Source organism: Corapipo altera, unplaced genomic scaffold (genome assembly GCF_003945725.1).
Source record: "Corapipo altera isolate COAL_440 unplaced genomic scaffold, ASM394572v1 0, whole genome shotgun sequence".
Classification (NCBI taxonomy): domain Eukaryota; kingdom Metazoa; phylum Chordata; class Aves; order Passeriformes; family Pipridae; genus Corapipo; species Corapipo altera.
In genome coordinates, this window is record NW_020884872.1 from 33,230,274 (window position 1) to 33,258,092 (window position 27,819).

The window sequence follows — 27,819 nt, forward strand, 5'->3', positions numbered from 1 at the left end:
TGTCATTTCTCAGTCACCATACAGTCCGTGCAGCACTGGGACTATCTTAGATGTTACTTTGTCATTCCTATTTAACTTGACACGACACCTACTGCCATGGAGAATGATATGGGAAAAATACAATTGTCAAACCTGACGCTAGCAGTTTTCAACACTCCATTGGTGGAGTGTCTGTGTGAGGGGACAGGATCCAGATTGTCTGGGCTGTGGTTTAAAGAGATGAATGTTAGATCCAAACTTGTTGAGGTGGTGGGGTTCAATGATGAAGGGACCCGGTGTTTGTTGCTGAGACATATCTCTGGCAGTCTTAGCTCTAGACAACAAGCTGGAAGCGGATTTTAACATTTTAGGTTGTCATGGGCTTAAGGTTCAAATCTCTTAAGGGAATTTCAGTTGAAACAGTCTTTTGGACTTAGGATGTGGTGGCCTTTTGCCTATGTTCAAATACTCCTGAAGATACTTCTTTGAAATAATTTGTCACTTCAGTGCTTTGGGACAGGAACTCCCGTTTGGGTAGCAGAAATGATTTCTGTGGAGAGGATGTCCCCTTTGTTTTGTTTTTCTTTACCTCTGCCTTCTATTCTGATTTGGCCAAATACATTAATGTTTGTATAAAATGGATAGCATGTGTTCAGTAAAAGTGGTTTTGGTATGTGTGTTTATCTTTATTTTATACCAAATAAAGTCTGCATTGGTTTTATCTCCACTGAGCATGCACAAAACTGTTTCTTTCCCATAGAACACTCAGTGTTGTACAAGACATACAGCAGTGGGAATCCAAAGCATGTAACTATGGCAGGGCCTGCAGCACTGGGGCTGAGCAGGGAGGAGTCTGCCTTTCCTGGTTCCCACTGATGCCTTCTCCCCTAACCCCTCTTTCCTTGTTGCTAGTATTCCTAAGGAAGGCCCCCAAAGCAAGTGCTCAGCTTTCTGGTGCTTAAATACTGTAAAGTACTGTAGGTTAGAGAGAGAAGACACTGATGACAGGTGGGGTAAACCTGAGGCGATGGGGAAAGGAATTACCTTTCAGTTGTAGAAAGTGAGATTTTTTGGGCAGATGGCTTGGCTGTGAGAGGGACGAGGAACTGGGGTTTGATGAGTAGGAGCAGCTGTAAATTGTGACTGGTTTAATTGGAAAAGGCAGCTAGGAGTATGCGTGAGGGAAGGAAGGAACATGGAGAGAGCAAGCTGGGAGGAGAAGTAGGGAACAAGAACTGCTGAACTGCAGTGAAGTGCTGGCAATTGCCTGAGGGTATTGCTTGGAGCAGACAGAGGGAGAAACCTCAGGGGGATGGAGGGTGAGTCTGAGTCCAAACTGCAGGGGGAAAACTGTCTCAGTTCAAGTGGCTGTGCAGACAACTGGCACTGGACCAGCCCCCCGGGTGGAGTGCTGGTCCACAGGACAACGGTGACTTGCCTTCTGCTACAACTTTTTCAGCCCACATAAACACATTTCTCCTGCAAAGCAGACTCTTCTCTTTCCCTAAATTCCATAAGGAATTTATTAACTGCCCCCCTGCTCTCCTAGAAGCATCAGAGTGGGATGCATGGGAAGAAGTGCTCTCTTGCAAAATGGAGGTTTTAAAGCTTAAACTTGTGAAAATAAAGTCTTTGCCCACCTCCTGCTGCTGTCAGGCTCAGCTTGGGAGCACAAGGGATGATGTGAGAGGTGTCTCATCCAGCTGCTTTTGCCTGAGCTGCATTTGGGAGTGCCTTTGCAGTCACTTCTCCAGTGGGCATTACCACGAGAACAGAGGAGTCTGAAGGAGGTCCTTGTCCATGTCCTTGGTTCAAGTGACAGGTGTTTGCACACAGGATTTAAAAGTCCCAGTTCTAGCAGTGACTCATGTGCATATCAGTGATACCTATTGTTTTCAGAATGAGCTTTTCAAAAAATGCCAGGAAACCTCTTGTATATGCACACTGTTATAGAGACAATCAATGCCTGTGCTGCAAAGTCAAGCACTGAAGGAGTCGGTGTCTGCTGCCTCCCTTTTCATACTCCTTGTCAGTCATTGTGTTGTTTTTTTCTTCACTGTAGCACTTGGTCAACACTCAGCGCTGGACACACCTGGGACAGGAATGGATCGTGCAACACGTCTGGCACAAGGAGCATTGCCCGGTCTGTGCCAGAAGTTAGAAAGCGTGCAGGAATCTGGTTGGGAGACTGAAGGAGTTGAAAGGATGGAGGCAGTATCTCATGGCTGAGGTATTCAAAAGCTCTCAGAGGAACTGGGCTCAGTCCCTGGTGCCACACTGTCTGTGAGATGTTGGACAAATAAGTTAGCTTTTCTGAAGAGGCCAAGTCCATATCAGGCTGACCAAAGCTGAGCGACACCTCTGGTATGCTGGAGTTGGCTTTGCAGAACTGCTGTAGCAGCAGTGTGCAGGTGTGCCTGGTCAGGGGGCATCGGTGGCTCAGAGTGACTCTGAACTCCTGAGTGAGCTAATTGTGAAAAGGGCAAATGTGCAGTGGCATTAACATGTTCTCTGCCCTAGCCATCCAAGTCCCAAGTGAATTAATTCATATTTTTAAGAGATACAGAGAAATGTCAAGTGAAATAACAGCCCTCTGTCTTGGAAAAGACCAAGATGTGTGGTTTATTTAGTCTCAAAGTCAAGATTGAAAGAGGACAGTGGTGCACAGCAGCATGAACAGCAGAGTGGGAGAGAGGTAATCAAACTATGAACAATACTGGCATAAAAACAGGGGTTTGTACAATGAATCACTTCAGCCTGGAAGCTGGAAGAAGATGGGGATTTTTTTAGCCATGAGAACAGCATGGCAGGAAGGGATGGAAAAAAAGAGACAACTTGTTTTAAAAGACAACTCCTATAATTCAGAAACAGAAAGGAACTGATATGGTAGACTATTATGTTATAGCAAGATATGAAGCTATGTGGTCCAGGAGCCCTGTAATCCATGTAAAGTTCTGTACAGAGTGCTGAAGTCTCCTGAAAAATCAGCTTTAATGTACAAAAAGACTTGAGCCCCAATTTAAAGATGCTTTGTACATTTTGGTTTTGCTCTGTGAAAAAGAGGCAGTGCTGACTTCCATGGAAACGTTGGTAAATAGTTTGTTCTGGAGTACTCTGCAATAGATTAGTGTCTCATAACATTTTCTATGAGGAAATCTGGTAATTGTGCCTTTGCCAGTATTTGAATAACAAATATTGGAGCTGTAGAATAAATCAAGACAGCACAAACCCCACACCATTAACCCAGTAATTTTTGCCCCATTTTTTTAAAGTGAGAGGAGCTGAGGGGAAAGGAGAGGTGGGGTGTGTTTGTGTAAGCAAAGACTGTGTGGTTGTTCACTTGCAATGGGTAGAAATCCCAGCTGTGCCAGCAAGTGCTGGGTGTGGGACCACACAGCCCTAGCACTGCCCTTGCTGTGGTTGAGCTGTCTTTAATGCTTTGCCATACAGCTGTGAAACGAGTAGCCTCTCGTTTATTTATGCACAGGCATGAAACTAGTTTCAGGTGTGCTATGGATAGCATTTAAAGTGCAGCACTTGTTAAAATAATGGGAAAGGGTTGTAGGAGATGAGGCCAAGTACAGCAGAGGTCTCTCTGATGGAAGGTATAGAAATATTTTCTTGGCTTTTCACAGTCATTTAAGCTGCTGCTTGAGCAGGGATGACTTGAGTGAGTTGTTGTGGGTGCCCCCCCCTTCTTTTTTCTCTTGTTTTTTAATAAAGCCAGTTTAAGAATAATTAGTGATACTTAGCTCTATCTCAAATGGATTTAGAGAGGACAGGATGGGACATTTGTTACCTGTCCCAAGCTGTTCTTAAAATAATTAATGATGAAGACTTCATATCCTGCATCAGTCATTTACTCCATTATGTCAGTATATGTCCGCTGTTAAAAACAGTTCTCAATCATCTGTTTGAATCATTCTTGATTCAGTTTAAACCCATTACTTCTCTTATTGGATGCAGAAAACAGCCTATTGCCATTGTTCTATGCTAACTTGTTCTTGTCACAAGCAAATAACTGTAGGATTCTTTTTTTACACAACAAACCCTCCCAACTACTCAGCTTTTAAGCCATTCGTTTCAAATTTAGGTCTCAATTTTACAATTTTTGTTTTGATAAAGCACTTTGATTTGTTCATCCTTTCATATTGATCAACTTCCATACACAAGTCCTAGTTCTGTCTTAATGCCACTAGACCAGATAACCAGATAAATATTTCAGTCATTCATATAACCTCAATTTCTTGCATGAAAAGAGGTGCTTTTGCTTACCTGAAAATTGGTTTTGGATGTTCACAAAGATTTTTATATCTAAGATGTGGAAACTGGTAGAAAGCAGAACCCAGCCTTAAATTGCTCATCTCTGATGAATTGAGTGATTGTGGTTTTATACTCTCTAGTAAATGAGAAGCTGCTTTAGCATAAATTTCAATTTGTATCTTAAGTTGTTACTTTGAGACCATATCTTCCTATTGATTCTCTGTGAATTCTTTGTAAGGTACTTGTGCTAGTGGGGCTAGTTGGCTCTTCTCAGAACTTACAATTAAAGGTTGGATGATGATAATAATAATATCTAGCCATTATTTCTAAAACTTTGTTCCTTAATGGGAAAGGAGTTAAAATCTTGACTAGTAATAGAGGTTATATGTAGCTGCCTTGATACTTGTGCACTAGAAAATGGCCATCCTCGTGCTTTTAGCTCACCACCATATGGGTTAATGTGTTGCTTGTAAACTGGGGATGCTAACTATGAAGGAAGCTAGTGCATAAACTTGACTTATCTCTAAACTGAGTTTCAGGTTACTTGGAGCTGCCAAAGTGTGTCTGGTCATGCCTGTACCTACAGCTTCCCACGAGGAAGAATTCCGGTTTGGAGAAACAGAGTTCCTGAGGGCTGACCCTGGAGCACCCTTCAGCAGGCAAAGGCAGAGAGAAAAACTTCTTTACTGACTACAGATCAGGTGAGTGATGCCCCAGTCCTCGTGGCAAAAATCCTGTCCTTCAGAAGAGTTAGGTTGTGCCTTTAACAAACATTATTTTAAAAATCTTTACTATTGCATGGAAGAAAAGGTCCAGGGATAAGTGGGAGAGAAGTCTCTTGTGATCTGTTACAGAACAGTTAGAAAAATTTCAAGCTAGACATTTAATTAATAAAACTTTTCCATCTTCTAACAATGCTTTCATCTGGGGACTTATTTCTGAATGCCTGCAGGGCTTCATCACTGCTCTATCCATGAAATGTTCATTGAGAGGTTTTAAACCTGTAAAGGTAAAAACCATCTAGGGAAGGTGATAGTTGCTCCTTAAACTAAACCAGCTGTAGTATCAAAAGTGTCTAACTGTAAGCAGTAATTTGAATACCTGTGATATCATAAGTGCAATTAATATGGAGCAAAGTTTGCATCCTTTGAATTCCTTTACATCCTGACTTGACAGTCAGGTTTTGGAATAAGAGCCAAAAGGTAAAATTACGTTGATGTTATAACCAAGTGCTTTCATACAGGCATCGTATTATTCTTCAAATAAAGTGTGAAATTCAACAAGGAAAAGAATTCACACCCAGCTTTGCAGATTTTGTGGATTAAAGGCCCAGTATGGACCACCTTCCTTTTTAGAAGCTTTTTGGATTTTTTTTTTTTTTTTTTTATTTAGTGCTGCCTTTGCCTCACACAGCTGTAGCATCTGTATTGAAGCATGCAGCTATGGATAGCTTTTAGTACCCTGAGGGTAGTTTTGTTTACATTTGACCATCACATTGGAACAGCTAATTCCCTGCTAGTGCAGGGAGAACTATGGAAATTCGCTGGCATTCCCTTCTCTTCCCTTTCTAAATACCAGTAGCCACGGTAAATCACATCTCGTCCTGTTTATTTTTCCAGTAGGGTTTTACCAATATGGATGTTACTTGTGCCTGAGGAGACTTTCTCCCATGATCAATTAGATGGAACTGCACTATGCACCTTAGGCTCCCCTCTCTTTCACTGCCTGAAGCTGCTCAACACCACTGCTTCTCTGGGGTCTGAACATAAACTCCTGCCCCTGGCTCAAGAGCCCAGATGAGCTGGTTTCGGCTGGGGTAGAGTTAATTTTCTTCAGAGCAGCTAGTTTGGGGCTGTGTTTTGGATCTGTGCTGGAAACAGTGTTGATAACACTGCTATTGCTGAGCAGTGCTTGCACAGAGTCAAGGCCTTTTCTGCTCCTCAACCCACCAGTGAGGAGTCTGGGTGGGCTCAAGGAGTTGGGAGGGGACACAGCCAGGACAGCTGATATCCCAGATGATATGGTGTCATGCTTGGCATACAAAGCTGGGATAAGAAGGAGGAAGGAGGGGACATTCAGAGTGATGGCATTTGTCTACCCAAGTCACCACAATGCCTGATGGAGCCCGGCTTGCCTGGAGATGACTCAACACCTACCTGTCTGTGGGAATTAGTGAACGAATTTCATGTTTTGCTTTGGTGTGTGCACAGCTTTTGCTTTACCTATTAAATTGTCTTTATCTCAACCCACAAGTTTTCTCCATTTTACCCTTCCAGTTCCCTACGCCGTCTCACTGGAGGCAAGTAAGTGAGCATCTGTCTGGGGCTTAGCTGCTGGCTGGGGTTAAACCACGACACAGACCCACAGATACATACAGTTCAAATCCCACTCTTCAGCTAACCCAGCCAGCAATTGGTTTCTCAAGGTCTGAGTACCAAGGGATCTGGATGTGAGCAGGTGGCTGGAGCTCCACAGCCGCATCCAACCCCACAGCATCTGTCTAGTCCAATGCCTCCAGCACACTGGAGGGCACTAGGAAAGGTCTGCTTCCTCCTGTTTGCTTTTTTAAAATTCACCATCACCGCACAAGACAAACTCAGCAGTGTAATAGGACAGAAACAATTTTCTATACAGGATGACCAGCATACAGCAAGAGGTGGGGCACGGAGAAGCAGAGAGAAGAGCTCTCTCCCTCATCGTAGTGTGAAAAATAAAAGCACTGCTGGAAAGACGCAGTTGGAAGTTCTAGAAAAAGACAGGTACACTTCAGTGCTAGGGTTGGTATTGAAAATTTCAATGCAATAAACCACATTTCTCTCTATAGCTGTGGCATGTGTTTAATTACTTATCCTTTCTAGAATAAAGCGTATTTTCAAGATAGCTGTAGTTTTTCCTCATGTTATGATTCCCTTTTTCAGATTTTATGTAATCATTTAGTATATAAATTCTATTTCTTGTGCCATAACAAGAGAGTAGACTTGGTTTTGTTTAAGATTTTTAATAGGGATGGATTTGATAATTTTATTTCACTGATTAAATGGCTCAGGATATGTAGTGTATTTAGAAATAGTCACATTTTCAAGCATTACCCTAAACAAATCTGAATGTATTCTTCTTAAAAAAAAACTCAGCTCCTAACTTCAAAACCACACATGGCTTATGTTACTTGAAGTGCTTTGCAGAAATCACTTTGTCCTGGAGTGTGGATTAGTTTAGCAGGAATGGTTTTTATTTTGTGAACTCAGTCTTGGTTAGGAAAAATAAGAAGTAACTCGATTAACAAAATTCAGTTGATTTGAGAAAATTTAACTTAATCATAGTAGAGGTGCTCTAGTCTTGGAACAGAAGCAATGTCATATTGATAAACATCCTTTATTGATTATATTTAAGAATACACAGGGGCAAAGGAAGTCAGTGTGCAGAACATCTGTAGCTCTTCAAGCAGAATTTAATTCTGGTCACCATCTCCTTTCATTATTTCCGCTCCTCCCTTGTTTGATCCAGTTCAAATATTCAGCTGATATTAGCATACTGAAAATTTACTGACCACCCTTAAAAAGTTTTATTTTTAGAAGGAAGGTCCTACGTATTTGAGGAAAACATATTGCAAAAATAAAAGAATGATTTACTTGGATTAGACAACAGAAAAAGAAAACCATTGAAAGCAAGTAGCATTAAAAGCACCAGTTCTTGGGCTTCCTGAACAAAGGGGCTCTCTAGTTGAGACAGGAAATAACTATAATTTTTGTAGATCTCAGTTTTCCAGGATGACAGTTGGTAATGTTGAAGAAGAGTCCCTTTCTCCTTAAATAACAGTTCCAAATTTCATAACTCACCTGATTACAAGCTTACAGATTCTAAAACCTACTTATTACAATAGAGCCCAATATGCCTCTCACTTTCAGGCTCACTGCAGAGCTTCCCTTCTTGACCAGAGGATGAACTTCAGAGCAGGTGGCAGTTTGCTCTCCCTGAAAGCAGTCAGAGGTACCTGTGCTGCCTCATCAGCATGTGCATGCTTTGCACGTACAGTATGATGGCAAACAACTAAAATCACACTACCAAATGTGGAGCATCCATGCCCTTCAGCCAAACTTCTTGCCTGGAAAGGATCAAGATCTAGTTCCTAAAACAAATTCACTCTCATTAAAACACTTATGGTTGCCGAGAATGGAAAAGTACAGTCAAAATGCAACAACTCTTAATGACTAGAGACACTGCTTCCAACTATTCATACAGAAATGAGACAACAATAACAGCATAAGATGGGTTTCACATCCTCTAACTGGAACTGCAATATTTCATGTTCAGATTTGCTGACTCTGTGAATTGTACTGCCACCAGAAATTATAGAAGTGAGTTACTCCATGTGAAGCACAGCAAAGCCCTCTGATTGCATCACTGGGAAGAGGAGGAACGTTCCTGCTCAGAGAAGGTCACACTGTGAGTAGAAGTCTTCCCAATAATTCCATAAGCTACCAAGGAGTGCTCATTTCGTCATTGTTCCTATGGTAAAAGTGCAAGGCACAAGGGAAATATTTATCCTGAGGTGTAAGTTCCTGTTTTCATTAAACTGAAAAATAACCCTAGTGTTTACTGGTTGGTACAGTAAAAAATTCCTTCATTTGTACACCATTAGTGAGGTTTTGGTGTAAAATACATGGTAAGGTAATGCAAGACAAATAAGACTGTCCTCTGGTATCTTGCACTGGAACTGGCACTCTGCCTAAGCTTCTCCTCGCATCCTCTCAGAGGAGCTGCAAAGCCACGCACGCATTGCTGCTTTGGGCAGCACCAGCAAGCAGCTTCTGTACCAGCCCCTCAGCCTGGGGTCTGTGCAGGTACAGCAGAAAGGAGTTAACACAAGGTGTCTGTTTCCAGCTTTCATCTGTTTTATTGCAAAACTCAGACTAGCTCCCTGCATGTGTACGAGGGGATGAACCTTGCAGAAGTGGTACCTGACTCAGGCTAGCAGGACTCAGTTGTTCAGGCAATGCCTTTGTCAGAGGTCAGGTTTGGGTTTGGACTGTGTTGAACGGCTGTTGGTGCAACTGGTGGTAGTGGAAGTGCTGACTTTTGAACCTGTTGATACACTTTTGAACAATCATCAGTTTTGTTACTTGCTTTTTTATTTTACAAAACTGCATCAGATCTTCCTTTGCCATCTCTTCTACCCAGATGAAACAATTTTATTTCTCCACACAAAAATGTTCAGTTTTAGTTGTAGCTTCCAGACCTTCTGACAATAAAAAGGTATTGAAGCAACTGTTGGATGCTCCAAGGTGGGAATAATTCATTAGATTTTAAGGATGAAAATGTCAAATCTATTCTGTACGGTGAGAAGAGGGCGGAGTTGCTAGCTTTGCCTTGAGGAAAGGTCTGACAGTATCAGCCCTTTTCACTTTTGAGATAAAATACAAAGTTTATAGTTATGTGTCAAGCCACAGCAAGTTTTGCACTAATATTAATCAAATAAGAAGAGATTACATATTTCTGACTTGACTGTAGGCGACAACTATGAGAATTTGTTCCAGTGCAGCCAACAGTGAAACTCAATGTGAAACAATTAACTCCACAAAAGCTACCACCACCTTGTACCTGTTACTTCCCAGTAACTCCAAGGTCTATGGGGGAAGTAAGGGAGTACTAAGAAGAAATGGAAAGATGAAATACTTCTGACCTGTAATGGTAACACCTGAAACTTGTTGATAGAGCAGGGGTTCCAAACAGCACTAACATTTCTTCTCTTGAGAAAGGGATGCTTGGATGAAGCCTCAGTCAGGAGGCTCAAACAAAGCTGAAATTGCTGCAGTATCTTATCCACATGAAAGAATGTTTAGCTGAGTATGTACACAAATCAGTCAGTGGCAGAAAGCCCAGCAAGTGTTTATTCCCCATCCTCCATTACTACTATCCCCACAACATGGAGAGCTTTCACAAGATTTTGCTTTTTTCTCTCTTCCCTATCCCTTGCCATTTAGCCTTGTTAGGAGCCCAAACTAGGGCTCAGAGCACCTGCATGACACTGGTGTGCTGAAGACCAAGAAACCAGACCCTAGCACTGCAGAGAGTTGCTGTTCTCCTTAAATCCTCACCACTGTAACTGCAAATATCGGAAGGATGGTTGTCACTGTAGCTGTCAACATGATGAAGAGGCTGTATCAAAGGATACAGTACTATAGTCCACTTCTACAAACCTCTGCTTACAGTAATTACTTCAGTGTCGTTAAAGACATTTGGTGTAGTAGCATCTACTTTCTTGCATACAAGAAACAGTGTTTATCTCTCAGATTAGGCTTTATAATTACAGCCCTCTCTGACAGCGTTTGGACACCCCCAACTTGAACCTCTCATACCATGCAGGCTTTAAGTGCCTCAAGGGAACTGAAGTTCCAAAAGTTTTGGACATCTACCACAGCAGTCTTAGGACAGTGTGATATGCTTTGGATACCTGTTGCGTTTTTATGTTTGAAGTAACCTTAAGACACCTCCTGCAACCTTACTGGTATGTTTATACCTTAGGTGACAAGAATTACGAGAATGGTAAACTGATAGAAATCAGATTAAATGCTGCTTCTGATTTTGAGCATTATAAACAGACCAGAGCCAATAAAAAGGAAACATGTAGCACCCATCCTATAATCACAAAGGAAAGGCACAGCAGCCTGTCTCCCTGCTCCACCAAAACCAGCTATGGATCCTATCATTCTACCTCCCTTCCTTTACTTCTGATATCCCAAACTCAAATCAGACAAACTTACCTCAAGTGACCTCATGTGCTGGAAGCTGTTATTTCACAACAGCTATTACTAATCAGCTGATGCGAACCAGAAGACTGTCTTCTGGTATTCTGCTTTCTGGTATTAATCAAGCCAAGCAATTTAGGACTGAAATTCAGAATCAGGCAGTGGATGATAAGCTCCTTGATTAAACTAAAATCTGGAAACAAAAATCATAAACATATTACAACATAGAACTGCATGACCTACTTCTCCCTGCCTCTGTAATAACAACTTCAGAGACTCTACTAGTTAAAAAATAAATCCAATTTATTTCTCATAGCCTGAAGTTAAGTATTTTAACATTGCAGCAAAACTCTTTTAAGTTGAGTATTCACTTTCTCTGAGGGAATACAAATCTGGACTTTTTTCCAATTAAAAGTGGGAAAGCGACCTTTAATTGCAGTATTTCAAATTATTGCCATTTAATTAATCAAATTTGCATAAGTTAGCATAGCTTTGAAATTGTGCTCAGGCACAAAAGTGAAGTCTGCCTATTCTGCCTCCCTTCTTTTATAAAATCTGTATCTAATGTGTTTATGTGTGGTGCCTTCAAGCTCCAAAGGGTTAAAAAAAAAAACAAACCACAGGACACTAGGGATATCAGAAAATTAAATGAAAAAAATTAGGTTAACAAAAGCTAGAACTAACCCAAATATTTTTAGTTTTCCTAGGACAAAGATTGTTGTTCCTTTGCATGCACCAATATAAATGCTTTCTGGAACTGTACTACTGTACATGAACCTGGGAAGGGCATTGGTTTTATCCACAGCAGCTTAGCCAGGTATTAAAAAATCTAGGGCTTCTCTTCCAGCAAGTTCCTTGATATAGACAGTGCAGGCAACTAATAAAGTGTTCCATTCCAATAGAAATTCTATTCCAGTAGCTGGCTCTCCCACTTAACATTCAGTCCCTAGATGAAGCTTCAAACCCACTGGCATTTTGGAGGTCTGCAAGTCCATATGGGGTGGTGCAAAATAGATTACGATCAAGAAAGTAGCAGAAGATAAAAACATAGTGAATGAAGCAGCCAAATCAGATAGATAATTTTATTTCCTGAAAATCTGAACTGATTCTAATATTTAATCACTTTGTCACAACTGTTTAATTTCCATAGTAAAAGCTTATGTAAGTCACTCGTAACAAAACAAGATATGTCATTTGAGTTCTGCAACACAGATTCAAATATGATTCACCAAGCATTTACATCCTGTTTTTTTGTATGCATGCTTTGTAAGGCACCTCCACATTTGTCACACTAACGTTACCCTAGAACTGCTTTCAAAATTACTAAAGGCATTTTAGAGTCAAGAAAACATTGTAGTTGTGAGGTTACCTTGAAAAAAAAGTTCAAAGTTACTTTCCTTGTTATGGATTAGAAGCAAGTCAGTATAAGCCTTTCTTTTTGATCAATTAAAGATGGGGTGGTTTTATTACTTTTGCATTGTCCCATTGCCCTTGTTTTAGGATAAGGTATGCAAAGTCTACATAACGTCTCGGCATTTAGGAGTGTGAGATTAAGAATAGGAATTGTTTACAATGCTGTTCCCACAGTAAAGCTGCCTGTTTAAGCCATTTCCTGGCTTTGTAATTCACTGTTTCCCCCACACTTTCCTCCTCTTTCACTTTGCAGGCTTATTTCTGCTGGAAGTTATTTTTCAGAAGGGCACTCCCAAAAATTCCACACCAAGAAGCAATGTGTGGTTTCTCAGTGCACTGTATTAAACTTTCCTCCCCAAACCTGGGAAGCAAGACCCTGCTCCTGCACTGCAAAAAGGTTTGCATGAGCTGCTTCTTACAAAGAGCATTTTCCAATATAGGGCATTTGAATTTGTTAATCTACAAGTTTTTCTCTTAGGAATGTATTTAACCTACTCAGCAGCTCAGTCCTACTTTCTGCAATTCTGATCATGACCAAGATTGTTCACAGCCAGTCCAGGGTATTAACTGGCTTCTCTTCTGCTGGATGGTCTGTACCTCCTGGTCATGATTTGTCTTCCCTTGCTTTTAAGTTCCAGTGGGTCATGAGTTCAGTAATTAAGGAGAGGAATACTCCCAGCTGATGCATCTGTAACTTCTCTGGTTTCTCCCCTACAAAGGTCTTCCCCCTACATGTTAAAGAACAGCACATGAAGCTGAGGTTTCTGAGTATCCAAATTCCATTCCCACACTGGTGCAGAAGCAGAGACCATGTCTGCCAAAGCTGAGGTCAAGCATGTTATTTCACTGAGCTGCTTCAGAGTTAAAGGAAACACTGAACCTTTCTTTGAAAGGCATGTGAACTATATTAGTTCCTAGGGTTTTACTGTTCAGAATCAGACTGAAAGACGCTCCTCTGACCAATGCTGTCTGAAGAGAGACTGCAATTGGACTTTAATTGAAATTATACAAGAAGGACCATGCTTTCCATTCCAATCTGATTATAAAGACTATAGATAGCTCCTCATGCTATTAAAGTTGCTAGACTTCCTATTATGTCTTTCCCTCCCCCGAGGAATAAAACATAGTAGCTATCATTTAGTTAATAGTAGACATAATTTCAACCTTTGCTATGTACTCACTTCAGATCAGCTCTTTGGAAGTTCAGCCAAAAAAACCTTTTTTTTTTTTTCACTCCTCCAGTCAAAATTCCTGCAGTCCTTTCCCAAAAGGCAATTCCTTCAGTATAAAAGTATATAATTTTTTTTTTGTCTTTTCATAGGCCATAAAACTTGCATCCTTCGAGTAGGGCTAGACTTGGTCAAGTACCAAGTATGTGATACTTCACCCTTGTTCAGGCCTTATCAGAAAAGCCAGCTTACACTGCATAGCAGACATGTAACACACAGCGTCAACACTTGTCATAGCATTGCCCCTTTCTGATAACTGGAGATCAGAGCATCAGAGCTACTCCTGGAGCCAGCGTCAGCAGTGCCTTCAACACCTCTCACAGAAAGCACCCTGAAAAATCCTGTTTATAGGACCACTCTTAGCAGTCACAGGATCTGCTCAGAGCTCCCCAGCTTTGACTAATAAACAGCCTGTAGTCCCAAGGAAGTGAACTTACTTTTTTGTGCAAAACATGTGCAGCCCTGAAAAGGAGTTGTTCTGCTCAGAGATCTTCAGTGTTTGTTAGTCTTTACCATTTAAGAACAGAGCTCAGACTACATCAGTCTTAGTTTTTCCACAAAAAGACTTCTGGGTTCCTTGTGTCTCTTTTCTTAATAATGTGAGACAGTCATTACAGATCAATGCCCTTTACAAATTTACCTTGGAGGGACAGACAAGGAGGTAGATCACTCATCATAGGACATATGTGAAAGAAAATAGACCAGACAACACGACTACAATGTTTCTCTGCAGCAGTAAATTCGTGTACCGAGGTTAGCCCAATAAGTTTAATACGTAAGGAAAAACAGAGTGGGTATTTACTCACAATTTTATGAGAGGAACAACTGAAATGTCAGCAAGAAAAACACACTTTTTGGACAAATTGATATTACATCACATTAGTGGGCCACAGAACTCTTTAAAAAAATAAATCTTTTTGAGACATGAGAATGAAATCACATTTTAGCATGCTTTAAATAGCTGAACTGCTCTTCAAAGCATACATTTTCAGCTATTGGCAAAGACAATTATTATCTCTTCATCTGGAAATTAAAAAGCATTTAGCAATAAGTTAAAGCTAGCCTACGTGTAAGTGGGCTAAATACTAGTCAGAGATTTTTCCCTTTTCACATTTAAGATGATAGTACAGTTCATTGCTTCTGTAGCTTATATGCTGTTGTGCAATGCCCCACTGAAGTTTCACATCTACTCTGCAAAAGAGAACAAGAGTAAACAGCATTTTTTTAGGATAGTCACAAATGGTAAAGCCAGTAGTATTTGTTTTTCTGTTTAATTAGATGTTTGCTGTTTATCACACACAAGAACTGTAAGCAGAGTCCATGGATTCTTCGGAGCAATATCAAACCTCATGGTTCCATGCAAGTTCAATACTGCCCCTCTCTCTCTCTCTCTCTCTCTCTCTTTTTTTCTCCCTCCTCCTCCTGTCTGCTGTTTTCCCCTGCCCAAGTTTTCAACAACTTAAGAACCTTAAGGGAAAGAAAGTTTTACTTCATGACTGCTACCCAAGAGAGCCAGGCTCCAGGCTTATGTTGGGTCAGGTGCATCTTAGATAACAGGAAGCTGGATGTTTTTCGTTTGAGGCACTAAAAGTTAGGTTAATAGTAATAGTCAAGTTGCCCAAAGCTAAAGGGACAAATAGCTCTCATTGCCTTCCTATTTAAACAGCTGGCCAGCGAAGAAATCTTCTTTCCCCTTTTTTCCCTGAAATATATTAAGTACAGCTTGCAGTAACAGATTCCTCAGTCTTTCATTCATGCATCTGTAGGTAGTCCTATTATATTCTGTCCCATTTCACTTCCTCAACCTCAGGAGAGAAGTTAGCAATGGATCTCTCTACATTCAGATAACACACATCCTTTTTTGTCTCATAATAATTATCAAGTTTATAGTTCTTCCTCCACATTCTCCAGCTAAGTCAAGACAAACTCAGTTCTGTGACAATGTTTTCCATGTACCTCTCTTCAGAGAGAGAGCTGCTGCTGCAGCTGAACAAGACAATTGCAGCATGCTAGTTATACTTGGATTCAATATGTGGTTGAAAAGAAGAGAATGACCAGTTTTCTCATTTGTCTATATTCAGACATTTAGAAAACCCCACTGTCAGCATCTTGAGTGAAAAACAGGTGACATCTTCAGACCCTTGTAAAACCACTTACGCATGTTAACTTGTTTGAATAAACTTCCCCACCTCAAGTGACACAGTGGCCTGCAGTCTTCCTTGATCCATTCAGAGAGCAAGAGTTATTTTTACTGAGTCAGTAATCATGCATTGTATTCCAGAGGAAATACTAGCCGGGTACCCCTGCTTGTAACTTCATGATCTGCTGCTCCCAAATCACGTTCCAATGCTTCCTCTGAACTACTTTTTGTTCTCCTGCCATCAAGGCTAGTGGTAGCTGTATGGGGGCCAGATGAACCATTTGCAGTTATTGTTGTATCACCGTATGTCACAGTAAGGTCACCATCATTCAGAATAAAATCAGAATCCTCTTCTCTAAGCTGTTCCTGATTCTGAAAAAAAAAAAAAAAAGAAAAAAAAGAAAAATCTTTGTACAGTGCACAGCATCTTTCTTTGCCCAAAAAGTAACCAAACAGCAGAATTTACCTATGTGCCAATACAGAAGCAGTAAGAGGTAAAGCTTCACCTTAAGAAATGTTAAAAATAACCTTGAACCCAGTGTTTGCAAATCAGCTTAGTAATCCCTGTATAACTACTGCTACTGTGGAGAGATGATGGGGGAGCTGAAGCCAAGAACTAGGTTATAAAACGGGTAACCTGGGATTAAGTAGCACTGAAAGTATATCAGAAGTACAGGAGAGATCAGCAGTACACACTGGTTTTTGCATGACAGTTTAGAAGGCAATACAGGAAAAATACTGGAGACCAAGGACAATTAAGTCACTTCAGATACAAAGTCAGAGTTGCATCTATTGCTAATTAGTCAAATTCATTAGTAAAAGTTTCATGTGAACTCATAAGAACTTTAGAAATTTTAGGCCCAAAATTTTCATGTTCAAGAATTCCTCAAAAATTTTTTGTTATACATCAAGAACTAACAATATTCTTTCAAATTATCTGCTTACTTTTGCCTGCTACTAAATAGAGAATTACTTGACCTAGTTCTTGTGAATGCTACTGAGCCATAAAAAAGATTGATACAAGAAAGTGCTTGCTTCATAGTTTTGTAACTAGTTTTGATATGTTCTCTTTTCAGAACATTTAAGAAACTGGTGCACGAAACCCTGTGAATTTATTTTGGCAGAGATGGGATGAAATATATGGTCAGAGACTAGAAATTGCTGAAGTGTAACAAAACACAGCATAATTACAACAGCAAGCAATAGTACCATGTTCCACTCCAGTTTAACATGGTCTTGGTAAAAGGCAAAACAGCTGAATTGGTCAGAAAATAGAATTTTCTTCACATATAAAGAAAGCCCATCAATACTATAAGCTTGCCTTCTTGCAACTGAAAGCAATTATTTCTCCACATGAATAGCTCCATACTGCTTAGCAAGAGCTGAAACGTAAGTCTGTATATTGCTGTTCTCCTCAGTAGGCTGGACACTGATCAGGCTATGCTCTCAAAATACATTATTTTCTTCCATTGCTGCAAAGGAAGGAGGACATAGGCCATGTGAGATAGGATGCCTGTGTTCAGCCTGAACAGAAAGCCCTGCCTCTACTGCAGAACAGGAGCTCAGGGCACTGCTGATTGAAAATGCTGATTCACCTGTCCATGATGAAAAATGCAGCGCCTGGCTAAATAAAACTTCCTGGGAAAGCTTCCTGTTGTTATGTCAGAATGATAATCAGCCAAAATAAAGCAGCAGAAGCCTCTAGATGATACAGAATATTTAACTAACAAGGACTGGAAGAGGTGTCAGGAGTTTGCCAAAACCAATGAAAGAAATAGTGCAGTTCAGCTTCGGGTTCAAGACAAGCCCTACCTAGAATGAATGCTAATTTCTCAGAAACTTCACGGCATCCAAATTTATCATTGGTTTTTAGTGACAGGGTTAATGTGATAGAGAGCACTGTTCCCAAAGAGCAAATACAGTTTAGAACACTTGTTTTCTTTGATCAGAAAGAAAACACTGAACTACTGGCACTATCTTAAAAAGCGAAAAGGCAAGAATTAAAGTGTTCGACTATAGTTGGCAGAAACAGCCTTTACAAGCTTTTAGTTGCAAAAAAAAAGTAAAAGTCTGAGGGACAAGGCCAAGATGTGACTAAAAAAGGCACTTCAAATAGTAACCCGTTTAAGAAATTCTGATAACCAGATATAATTGCTTTGAAGAAGAGGCATTCAAATAAAGACGAAAAGCAGAAGAATGAGCAAGAAGCAGGCAGTTTGTGACTGTTGACAAAGAAGAAGCTGAGAAGTTAAGAAGCAGAAGAAGCTGAGAAGCCCTCTCATATGTTCCCTTTCACGGTCCTTGCCCTTGGAGAAGCACCAAGGAGGGGAAGGCAGGGCTAACAGAGAATCAGAAGCTATTGCCATAACAGGACCACATGTGAAGTGGCTGCAGCAAGCTCTCAAAGCACCTCCTGTCTCCACAAAGCTATTGAACAGTGAATCCTTGCAGCCATCTATCAGATAAGAAACTGATAAGAACACACTACACTTGAGCTTCCCCAAAAGGTTGAAAAGCTCTTGGAAGCAAGATATTGAAAGGAGAGGGCCATGATTTATACTATATGGCAAGTCCTAACTCAGTCTTTGCCGGTTTGTCCCAGGCTATACTTGCATGTACATAAATGTGATCAGTTCCAGAGAAAACACTTAGCTTTCTCTCACGATAGTGAACGAACATTGCCTTGTATGAGCCAAGTTCCTTTTATTTATTTCACTTCTGAATAGCACTGCAAGCAGCAGGCAATTTATTTCCCCAGACAACATCCATGAACAATCCCATGTAGTATACAGATTTACCATGTTTGCAAACAAAGAGGATGGGTGAATAAACCTACTGTGCTTCATGCAGCATGAACAATTCTTTCAAGAAAGACAGGAAATGTATCCAAGTAGATCCCCAGAGACTTGAAATACTTCCAAGAAAAACCCTAAACAGGCCTCTGCAATCCCCTAAAGTTCTGTAGGAATAGCTTCAATTCACTCAGAAAACATAGGTCTGAACTTCACTACTTAAACTGACAGACTAGAATGGCTAAATAACTAAATCCAAAATTCTGCAAAAGCCTGAATTTTGCTTTGATGTGCTGACCATAACCTTGAGGGACCTCACTGCACTCTGTCCTATTTGTGGTAAAATCTGTTCATGTTCCTAAGAATGTGTGCTGGAGATGTTTTTTATATTAAAGCTTATTTAAAGTGAGTTACTGCTTACAAGGCCTGTCTTTATTGCCTTCTAAGACAATGTAAAAAGAAGCACAAGCAGAGTGCGATGCATTGGCAGTAGTCACAAATGCTGGTGCTGAATACAACACAGGCATCACAGATGATAAAGCTTGCATCGGAAGTTACTTATCTTGTGGCTCCAAAACAAAAGCCTCAAGTAGCGTGCATACAAAATATATTGCAACTTGAATCTGATGCTTTGCCTACAGTCTCTCTGTTTCTCAGCTGAATTTAAATTCACCAGGGAAATTAAACAATTTTTGCTATGAAGGTGGAACCACTAAGGAATGGGAAGGGCAAAGCATGGCTAAACAGTTTTCTTACCCATTTTGAGAGTTACATCCTGCAAGATTTATAAAGACTCCAAATTAAGTTTCTTCACTGGGCTCGCATACTTATAAATTAATTCAATTCCCTCTACTTTCATGCCAAGTTGTCATACTACATATGGTGCAAGAACTAAACTTTAAAAAAAAGTGTAGGAGTGTGTATAAGACAAAAAAATAATACACCCTGAACAAAAAAAACCCAAAAACCACACACAAAAAAACCCCAAAAAACCAAAAAACAAAACAAAAAAACCAACAAAAAACCAAGAAGCAGGAATGCTTCTTCCAACTGGGATAAATGACTAACGGAACAGAGAATTGCTAAAAGTTTCAAAGAACATGTCAAAAGGAGAAGAAAAAAACTGACCTACATTAGTTTGGGATAAATTGGAATGCCCTGCCAATGGGTCATGCACTGAAGACAACAGCACCAGAAGAGAAAAATAGTGTTTAAAATTACAATTTTCAAAATTTCTCTCCTAACTGCAGCAACTTTTCATGTTTTTAAGTTCCAACTTGCAGTATGTCTGTGGCAAACACTTAATGGTGGGCCTGGTGGCACTGACTTAAAACAGTGGGAGAACATCAGCAAGGAATAGTAACAACATCTCTAGAAAAAAATCCACTGTACCTCACCTCTGTGTGCTGACTCAGAGCCCGACATGTATGTCAGGCAAATTCAAGCCTAGAGGACACGATCTCCTACTTAAAAATAAGTTGTGGGTGGACTACGTAATAGGATCATTTGACTTTCAGACTTTCAAACCCTCCTTTGGCATCTAGTTAAAAAGACATACTCCCACTCATGGAAATGAAAAGGAATTCTAAATACTGCTGTAATAGAGTCAGAGGAGAAAAAAAACCCCAAAACAATAAAAGCTGAAAACAATACATCAATACACAATCCGTATAGCCACACAGGTGTATGCTTTCTTCTTCTCTGTGTAGATGTCATAACTCAGACTTGCACCTGAACGAGATCCAGGATTTAATACTTGTTTTGGAAACATATTTTCCAGCTATGTTATACTCTATTGAATATTTACAGACTTTTTTTTTTGCTAAACTTAAAGTCTTCAGTCTTTAATTCTCACAGATGTACCATTTGATTTCCCTGGAAATGCCTCACAAAGGCACAACTATTCCAAGCACTTTCTGTCCCCACAAATACATGGCTCTCTCCATTGCTTCACCTGCACTTAAATAGAAAGGAAAAAAATTCCATGGCTTTTTAGTCAGTAATAAAATGGCACAGCCAAGTTCTGTAGCTAAGTCAGCCACGCAAAGAGACAAAAAACAACAAAGCAATTGCAGGGTTCAGAAATCTTGAAAAGAAGCTAGAAAAAAACCCTCAAAATTAAATTCTTTCCTAAGACTAATTCACAGTGCACTGAAATAGGAACAGAAGAGAGAATACAATGTGAAACTTCCACATTATACACCTTAACAAAGTATGCAACCTTGCAATCATTTTTAATAAAGTTAACATTCCATGTGTGTTTGTCACAGAACCAATACAACTAAAGAATAAGTTTCCACATGCAGCAGTAGCTAACAATGATGAGTAAAGAAAAAAAAGAGCCTAACTATGAGAGAAAACAAAAGGCAAAGGTTGCATGTTCATTCTGGTTAGATTCTCAGTTACTGGACAATTACTCTCACAAGATCATATATAGACAGACACACAGGCAACACACAAGTAGGCTAATTGGTCTGATGGATGCCTTCCAGCCTAGATCTGCTTTAAGACCTCCAGTGGCATTGCAAAGATGAGAACAAAGTCAATTTCTTGCATTACTAATAGCTCCAAATAGGCAACAGAAATTGCAAAGTTCTTTGAAACTTTTCTATCAGGTACAAGTAAGTTGCTAATAATACCCAGAAAGAAATGCAGGGAAGTATTTCAAAGTTGCAAGTGGAATTCATAACTGTCTAGGAAAGGATTAATAGCAAACTGGTGCAAGACTACTCCAACATAGCAGAGATATTAACATCCCAGAGAACCTGCAAATTAGAGATATTCCCACACAGTACTATGGTTTTATTTACAAGTGGCTCATAAAAAAGTTGTAGATTTCAGAAGCACTGTACAGATAGCAATGACACATATCAGGGTCCTGCAAGAGTCATATGAGAATGAAGCATTAATTACTACAAGACATGGCTGTAAAGAAGAGAGTGACTTGCTAGAATGAGATAAGTAACTGCTTAACAGATCCTGAAATTTCACAGTGGAAACAACAGAGGGAAGCTCTACCAGATTTGTTTCAGTGACTTCTCTAAGGAGACCTCAAAGCTTAGTGGTAACAGGGAAAGAACCTTGTGCAAAACTGTTGAGAAGGGAATACTTTGAAATGATTCACTGAACTGGGTTATTGACTAAGCCTGTGCCCTACTTACAGGGGCCGGGACCAGTTTATGTGGGTATAACCAAAACTGTGTATTCTACACTCTCTATGTTATTTCTGTTGGACTGTTAACAATGGATCATTTGCAGCAGCTGCCCAAGACACACCTGACACTTCAGGCTACAAGCTGGGTGTTAAAGAACACTGTGAGGCAGGGGAGTGTTTCTTTGTCTTCATACCAATGACTCATCTGTGATAACTCCCCTATGGGGAGGCATTAGCTCCTTCATGCCCAGCCTGAGGGGTCATCTCTGCTAATGGGCCACAATGGACTGGCATAACAGGCAGCTGCAACACCTAGACATCAAAGATTCCAAAAATATCCCATGACACGCAGAGTTACATCACCCATTGGGAAACTCCCATGCTGGAGGAGGTACTGGGCATTCCCACCTGCACCTGAGCATATATAATCTTTAGGGTTTGGGACTTCTGGTACCACTCGTCAGATCCAGAGGAGGACCAGAACTCCAACAGGACTGCCACTGCCACTCTCAACAAGACTGCAATAATTACTTCAACAGAACCGCGACCATCATCCAGACCAACAGCTTTCCTTTCCTTTTACCTTGCCCTCAGGGGAACAACATGGTGCTCAGCACAGGGGTTAACAAACACTGTTCTGTTCTTGTCCCAGGGTGGGGGGTTATACAACTGTCTTTGTGGGTTAAAACCAGTTTTCTCTGTATCATTGTATTGATTGTAGTCTTTTTAGGAAATTGTAACTCTGACTTGTAATCCCTCTTGAGCTGGATTCATTTCTCCCACCAGTTTAGTTTTAAACCATCACAGCCTGTAATTTCCCAATATCTTTAAATGTTATTTTTTTAATGTAGTATCTGAAAAACAAGATCCCTTCTGGTTTCTACCAACAGAAGCTGTTGCCTTAGGGGAGAGAATCTTAAATCTTTTTTGCTTATGACAAACCAGTACTTTCTTGCAGTATATCTATCAGATCAGCTGAAACCAGAAAATGCCTAAAAAGAAAAACACTGATTTGCTGAAGTTAAAAAAATAAAAAACAAAACACAGAAGTATTGAGTTGTTCTACTTACATCATAAACCTGGGGACTTGTCAGACAGCGGGCTATCAGGCCACACCAGCTGGGTAGAGTTGTGGTCAATGGAGGGCCACTGTGAGTGAGAATTGGCTTTAAATAACTTAAGTAGTTAAGGAAAAAACACCAGTGCTCAACAACCATTATTGAAAATAAAAAGGCAAATGTACATAAATGTGGTTTTGCCTTTGAACTGTGCTACTCAATAATTGTACATAAAACATCCCCCCAACATTTTCCCTTTTATCCTTTCAAGTGCAGTTTCTTTACTCACACATCTTCTGCAAGGACAACTAGCTACCTCTCTTCTGCAAGGACAACTAGCTACCTCTCTTCTTAAAAGTTTCACACAGTTCTGATTTTTCCAGCTTCTGAGTTCTCTAAAGTGTAAACGAGGTACAAGCACTTTAGCGTTAAAGGGTCCAAGACTATTTGTGCTCTGAAGGTGACATTCCTATGTCATAGTGTAGGGAAATAAAGAAATGCTGTTCACCCAACATCCTCAAAGCGATATCGCCAACTGATCTGCTAGCTGCTTACTGAGCCACAGAGATGCAACCAGTAAGGCTCAAAGACATTTCTGCAGTGCACATACACATACAGCACACAGCCTCAGAAAAGCAAAGGGAAAACTGTATGGCAAGAACCACGTAACACAACATGGAAGGAAACAATACTACCTAGATTACATTGAGGGGACATGCGGGCAGGAAAGGAAGGTATCTTTACACCTCTTTTCATAGGTCTGCTCCCAGTTAAACTCATATTTGTTCACATGACTACTGCAGATTGATAATATGCCTGAAAACATGCTCAAGACACAAAAAATGTTTCCCTGTTACAGAGCAGCATATTGATCTTGACTGGCACATGAGTCAGTCTAATTATTTTAAATGTAAATATATATGTTGCAGGTATTCTAGTTACTTTCCTCAGACTCTAAGCACAGAGAAAATCAAGTCCATTTGTGAGTATAACAGTTTCTTTGATCCTCCCAACAGATCAACATACTTAGGGGACAGAGAGGGTTAAAAAGGGGCTGTTCTAGCAAAGAGCTATCTCTTCTCCTTAGCAGAGCCTGGCATAATATCTTTGCTAGAGCAGAGTTATGTTTCCTCCTTCACTAACATTGCTGTTACACCCATTCCTGGAAAGAAACAAACTTGGCCCCTGCACCAACCTGCCAGCCTCTACACTGCCCTGCAGCAGACAGGCCCGCAGCAACTTGGTCGTAAGAAAACAAACCCAGTAAAAGACATCTGGTACTTCTTCAAAGTTGCAGTTTTCTTCGTGTTTTACAGTTGTGGGTGAACCCAGGGAACAGCCCATGACATTAAATGAACTCTGCATTCCACAGGAGTGAAGTTGTCATTTATCCATCTGCAGGCAATAGCCACCATTGGAGCAGGCTGCCATCGTTTTCTTGCATCTCTTTCAAGTTAAGTTCCCTTGCAAAGAGGGAATTTTGAGATAATCTGCCTTTCTACCCAGAAACCAAGTGAATGTATCAGAAAAAATATTTTGACATTTAGTCATGAATACAGAGGTGGCAATGCTAAAGATCATTCCGTCTGTGCAATTTAAGCCCACCCAGACAATGTTTATCTGAATGCCTCCTTCCAACAGAAGGAGCAGACTTTTACTTCTAAGATACAGTTCTGCCTCTGGATGTCAGTTTCCTAGGCCCAAACTCACAGAAACCTTCCCTAAAGATTGCTTGTCACCACTGAAAAAAGTAAATGCACTATCAGCATTTTTTAAGTTTCTGTGAAACAGGTAGTTAGGCTATAATTTTCTCCAGGCACTCCCCCTGTCCTTGCTGCAGCTGCTGGGGACTGCACTCGTGCTAGCGTCAGCTGAGAGAAGTCAGCCGGTGCTAACTACTCCTTCTTTCATTGGGCGCATCTCTTTGTAAATTCAGGGGAAGAGGATAGTTCTGCTTCCTTAAAGACAAAAGAGAAGCAGTCAGCCACAGCCAGATTCTTCAATGCTCTTAACACCAAAGTTTTATAGTTAGCGTTGTTTTCTTTTTAATAACAAAAATTGTCCTTGTTCCACTTTGATACTAGCCACTACAACTCAAAGGGTTAACTTGAAGTTACTAGCATTTATGAATATTTAAACTAGCAGTACACTTCCTTCCGGGCTTTGGCCCAATACTGCATCTGAAAGCCTTGCTCACAAGATTTTATCTTGAAGAGGCAAGCGCTATTAGGATCTCAACACACTATCAGAGCTTGCCTGGGTGGGAAAGCTTCATGAATAAGGCATGGAAGGAAACTACTATGCTCCAACCAGGCCAGCAGTCTCTCATCAACCAACAGCCAAGACCCCAATGAAAAGCCTCACTCCTCAGATTAAGGCCCTGTCACAGGTAATTTTGCATATTTAAGTGATGAAGAAATTACTAGGAATCAAGAATTGAAATTTCTTTGTGTTTCTGGGTATAAGTGACTTGTCATGGCCACAAGATTGTCTTTGCCATTTTCCACTAAGTGAATGCAAGCTGTTAAGGAGGAGTATATGTATGACATATCAATTAAGAATCAGTTAAGAAGATTAAAAAAGAATACAGGTATGAAAGACAGGATAGCTACACAAAAGTTGCTCAGAAGCCTAACCAAGGCTATCTAAATAGTACAATAATAGCTTCAGAAAGGCTCTACAGTACTATATACACACAGGGACACTCTGCTTTAACACCTATAGTAAGTTCTGGATTAAGGAGATACTTAAGGAGATAAGCTGGATCTCATGTAGAACTTCCTCTTTAGAAATCAACCACAGATTTGGGACTTCATCTCAAAAGCAGATAGCTCTGCAGAGCAATGAGTTAAGGCTCAGACATCTACAATGAACTGGAAAACTAGTATGTGCTCTGAGCATCAGTGAAGATAAGAACAGATTAATAAACAAATCAGAGCCCCTGAAATAGTTAATCAGCTGTCTCATTGATTAGGAAGGCACTTCAGCTCCTAGAACTGACTGGTTTCTGTCCTCCAGCAAGTGTCACATACATACTTTAGAGAAAGCAAAGGTCTGTCTGCTGAGCCGGTGAGGTCAGTCTTCGATTCTATGTCTTGAAACTGTCAAATACTTGAGAGAGTCAAACAGAAAGATCAAGCGCTTAAGGCTACATAAGGGAAAAGGTGAACATTTCATGCCTTGAAGGTAAGCTGTGTTTTCAAAAGGATACTTATGGTCAAAGCTATACCATAGCCTGAAGAGCCAAGCACTTTCCTGCTTTGTCCTGTTCCTCCTTGCAGAATCTGGGCCATCCTAAAAGATAAAAACATATTCAATTGTTTCAGACAGAAAACAACTCCAAATGATACATTCCAACATTCCCTGTCCAAAAAACCCAAATTATTTCAATACTGTACTTGGAATGCAGAAGAAAGCTATTTAGAGTCTTGCTTATACTGAGACTGTTAGTTTTCCTAGAAAGACCAGAAATAACTGCAGAGAAGCAGGCTGTTTTCATTGCACTCAGGTTACCTCAACAAGCCCTCTCCCACCAAGTCTCCTGGAGCCTAAAACCTCTGCACTGTTAGTGCAGTAATGGATAAAGAAGTAACTTCAAAACTGAAAAATAAACCTCATTGATATTCCAGACTGATTCCTATTTATTGCTTGGTTGGCTTCCTTAACTTTAGGTCTAGGTCTAACTCTAGGTTTTCTCTTTTCTTAAGCCTGTTGCTTCAAAGGAAACTAAATTACCATACCTGATAAACTCTCAGAAATCTGATGAAATATATCACATGTAAAAGAAACATGCTTAACAGGAAATGCATATAAAAATCACATTTGATGGAGGTCATGCCAATCTCAGAAATGCTAGATCAACCTTGGAAGGGCTAACAGTGTTAAATATATCTTAACTAGCTGTGCTGCAAGTCATCACACCAGCTGGTCTGCAGCTGCATTTGTTTTTTACTTTTTTTTACTGTTTGGGGGTTTTTTGGGTGTTTTGCTTGTTGTTTTTGTTTTGTTGGTTGTTTGAGGTTTTTTTTGGCCAGAGGCCAGAGTTAAACACAGTAAAACAGATGGATGCTTTGTATGAATCACCTTCCAAACTACTGGAAAAGAACAGGACAGGACTGCCCTGTAAAAAAATCCATGATCCATGAGGAGTTAAAGCTTAGTACACGTTCACTCCCTCCCCAAATGATATATTTTCTTTAACTGTGACATGCTGCTAATCTTGGCTTGGTAAAAGAAAGAGCAATCCAAAGAGAACTGACTAACAGACTCTATTAGGAATGCAACGCACATTTATAGAGGGGAAAAAATGGGTAAGTTCTTTATGTCTACACAAGAAAAAAGCAAACAAGATATTTCCACAAAAGACACTGAATGAGAACAGAGTACCCATGCTCTGTTTCCTGGTAAAGCTGTTCCTCAGTTACTGACAAACTCAGCCTGAACTGGCCAAAGCTGTCTTACCATGATACCACTTCCTAGCCTTGGCTTTATGCAATAATTGTGGCCTTCATTGTAAAAGGTGGTTTGAGGCCTGGACTTCTGGTTACTTGCAGATAGACATAAAACAAAATTCACCCTTTCTGGTAGCTAACTCCACCATTTCAGAATTTATTTTGTGTGCTAGACACAGGCTTCTATAAAGAACACCGACATGCCTAATGCAGTTTCTGCAATGAAAGAGATCTTGTTGAGCAGTAACTCTTACCTGTACAACACATGAAGAAAGAAAAGCAAGGCAGGAGAAACCACTAAGAAGAAAGCTAATTCCAAATAAGTGTGCCTACCTGTGACCAGCTGAACATCAGTATCGTACAACCTGAGGTTCACATACTTGCTCCCTAAACATCCTCTGCATCCAAAGTCATCTGCCATTCAACTTCCTCTAGAAGGTTCCTACGTAAGTAACCAGTTGTGCTACTGAACAACAGCGTCAAACAGAACTCTGGGAGAATGCAAACTAGGGTCTAGACAGAAGAAACGCCCAGTAAAGCCTTGGGAAATGTTGAGTTGTTTTGGTTTTTTCCAGACCCTTCACTCCCGCAAAT

The 27,819-nt window shown here is 40.3% G+C and overlaps 1 protein-coding gene and 1 non-coding gene across 4 annotated transcripts in view; both read right to left on the minus strand.

Moving 5' to 3' along the window:
• Positions 1-9,303: 9,303 nt before the first annotated feature.
• The window catches only part of SLC9A7 (solute carrier family 9 member A7), a 73,323-nt gene continuing 54,807 nt past the window's right edge, over positions 9,304-27,819 (minus strand). For 2 of the 3 annotated variants that reach the window (XM_027642912.1, XM_027642902.1), the window contains 3 exons: positions 25,986-26,068; positions 22,787-22,892; positions 12,057-16,142 (listed from right to left, as the gene is read on the minus strand). In XM_027642912.1, the coding sequence (XP_027498713.1) occupies positions 15,894-16,142; positions 22,787-22,892; positions 25,986-26,068 (438 nt within the window). In that variant the 3' untranslated portion in view covers positions 12,057-15,893. Of the gene's footprint in view, positions 11,182-12,056; positions 16,143-22,786; positions 22,893-25,985; positions 26,069-27,819 lie in introns of those variants that run through there. The other variant, XR_003527579.1, reaches the window with a different exon arrangement.
• On the minus strand, positions 18,105-18,290 carry LOC113951869. Its single transcript, XR_003529306.1, has one exon. It is a non-coding gene; the product is annotated as a U2 spliceosomal RNA (small nuclear RNA).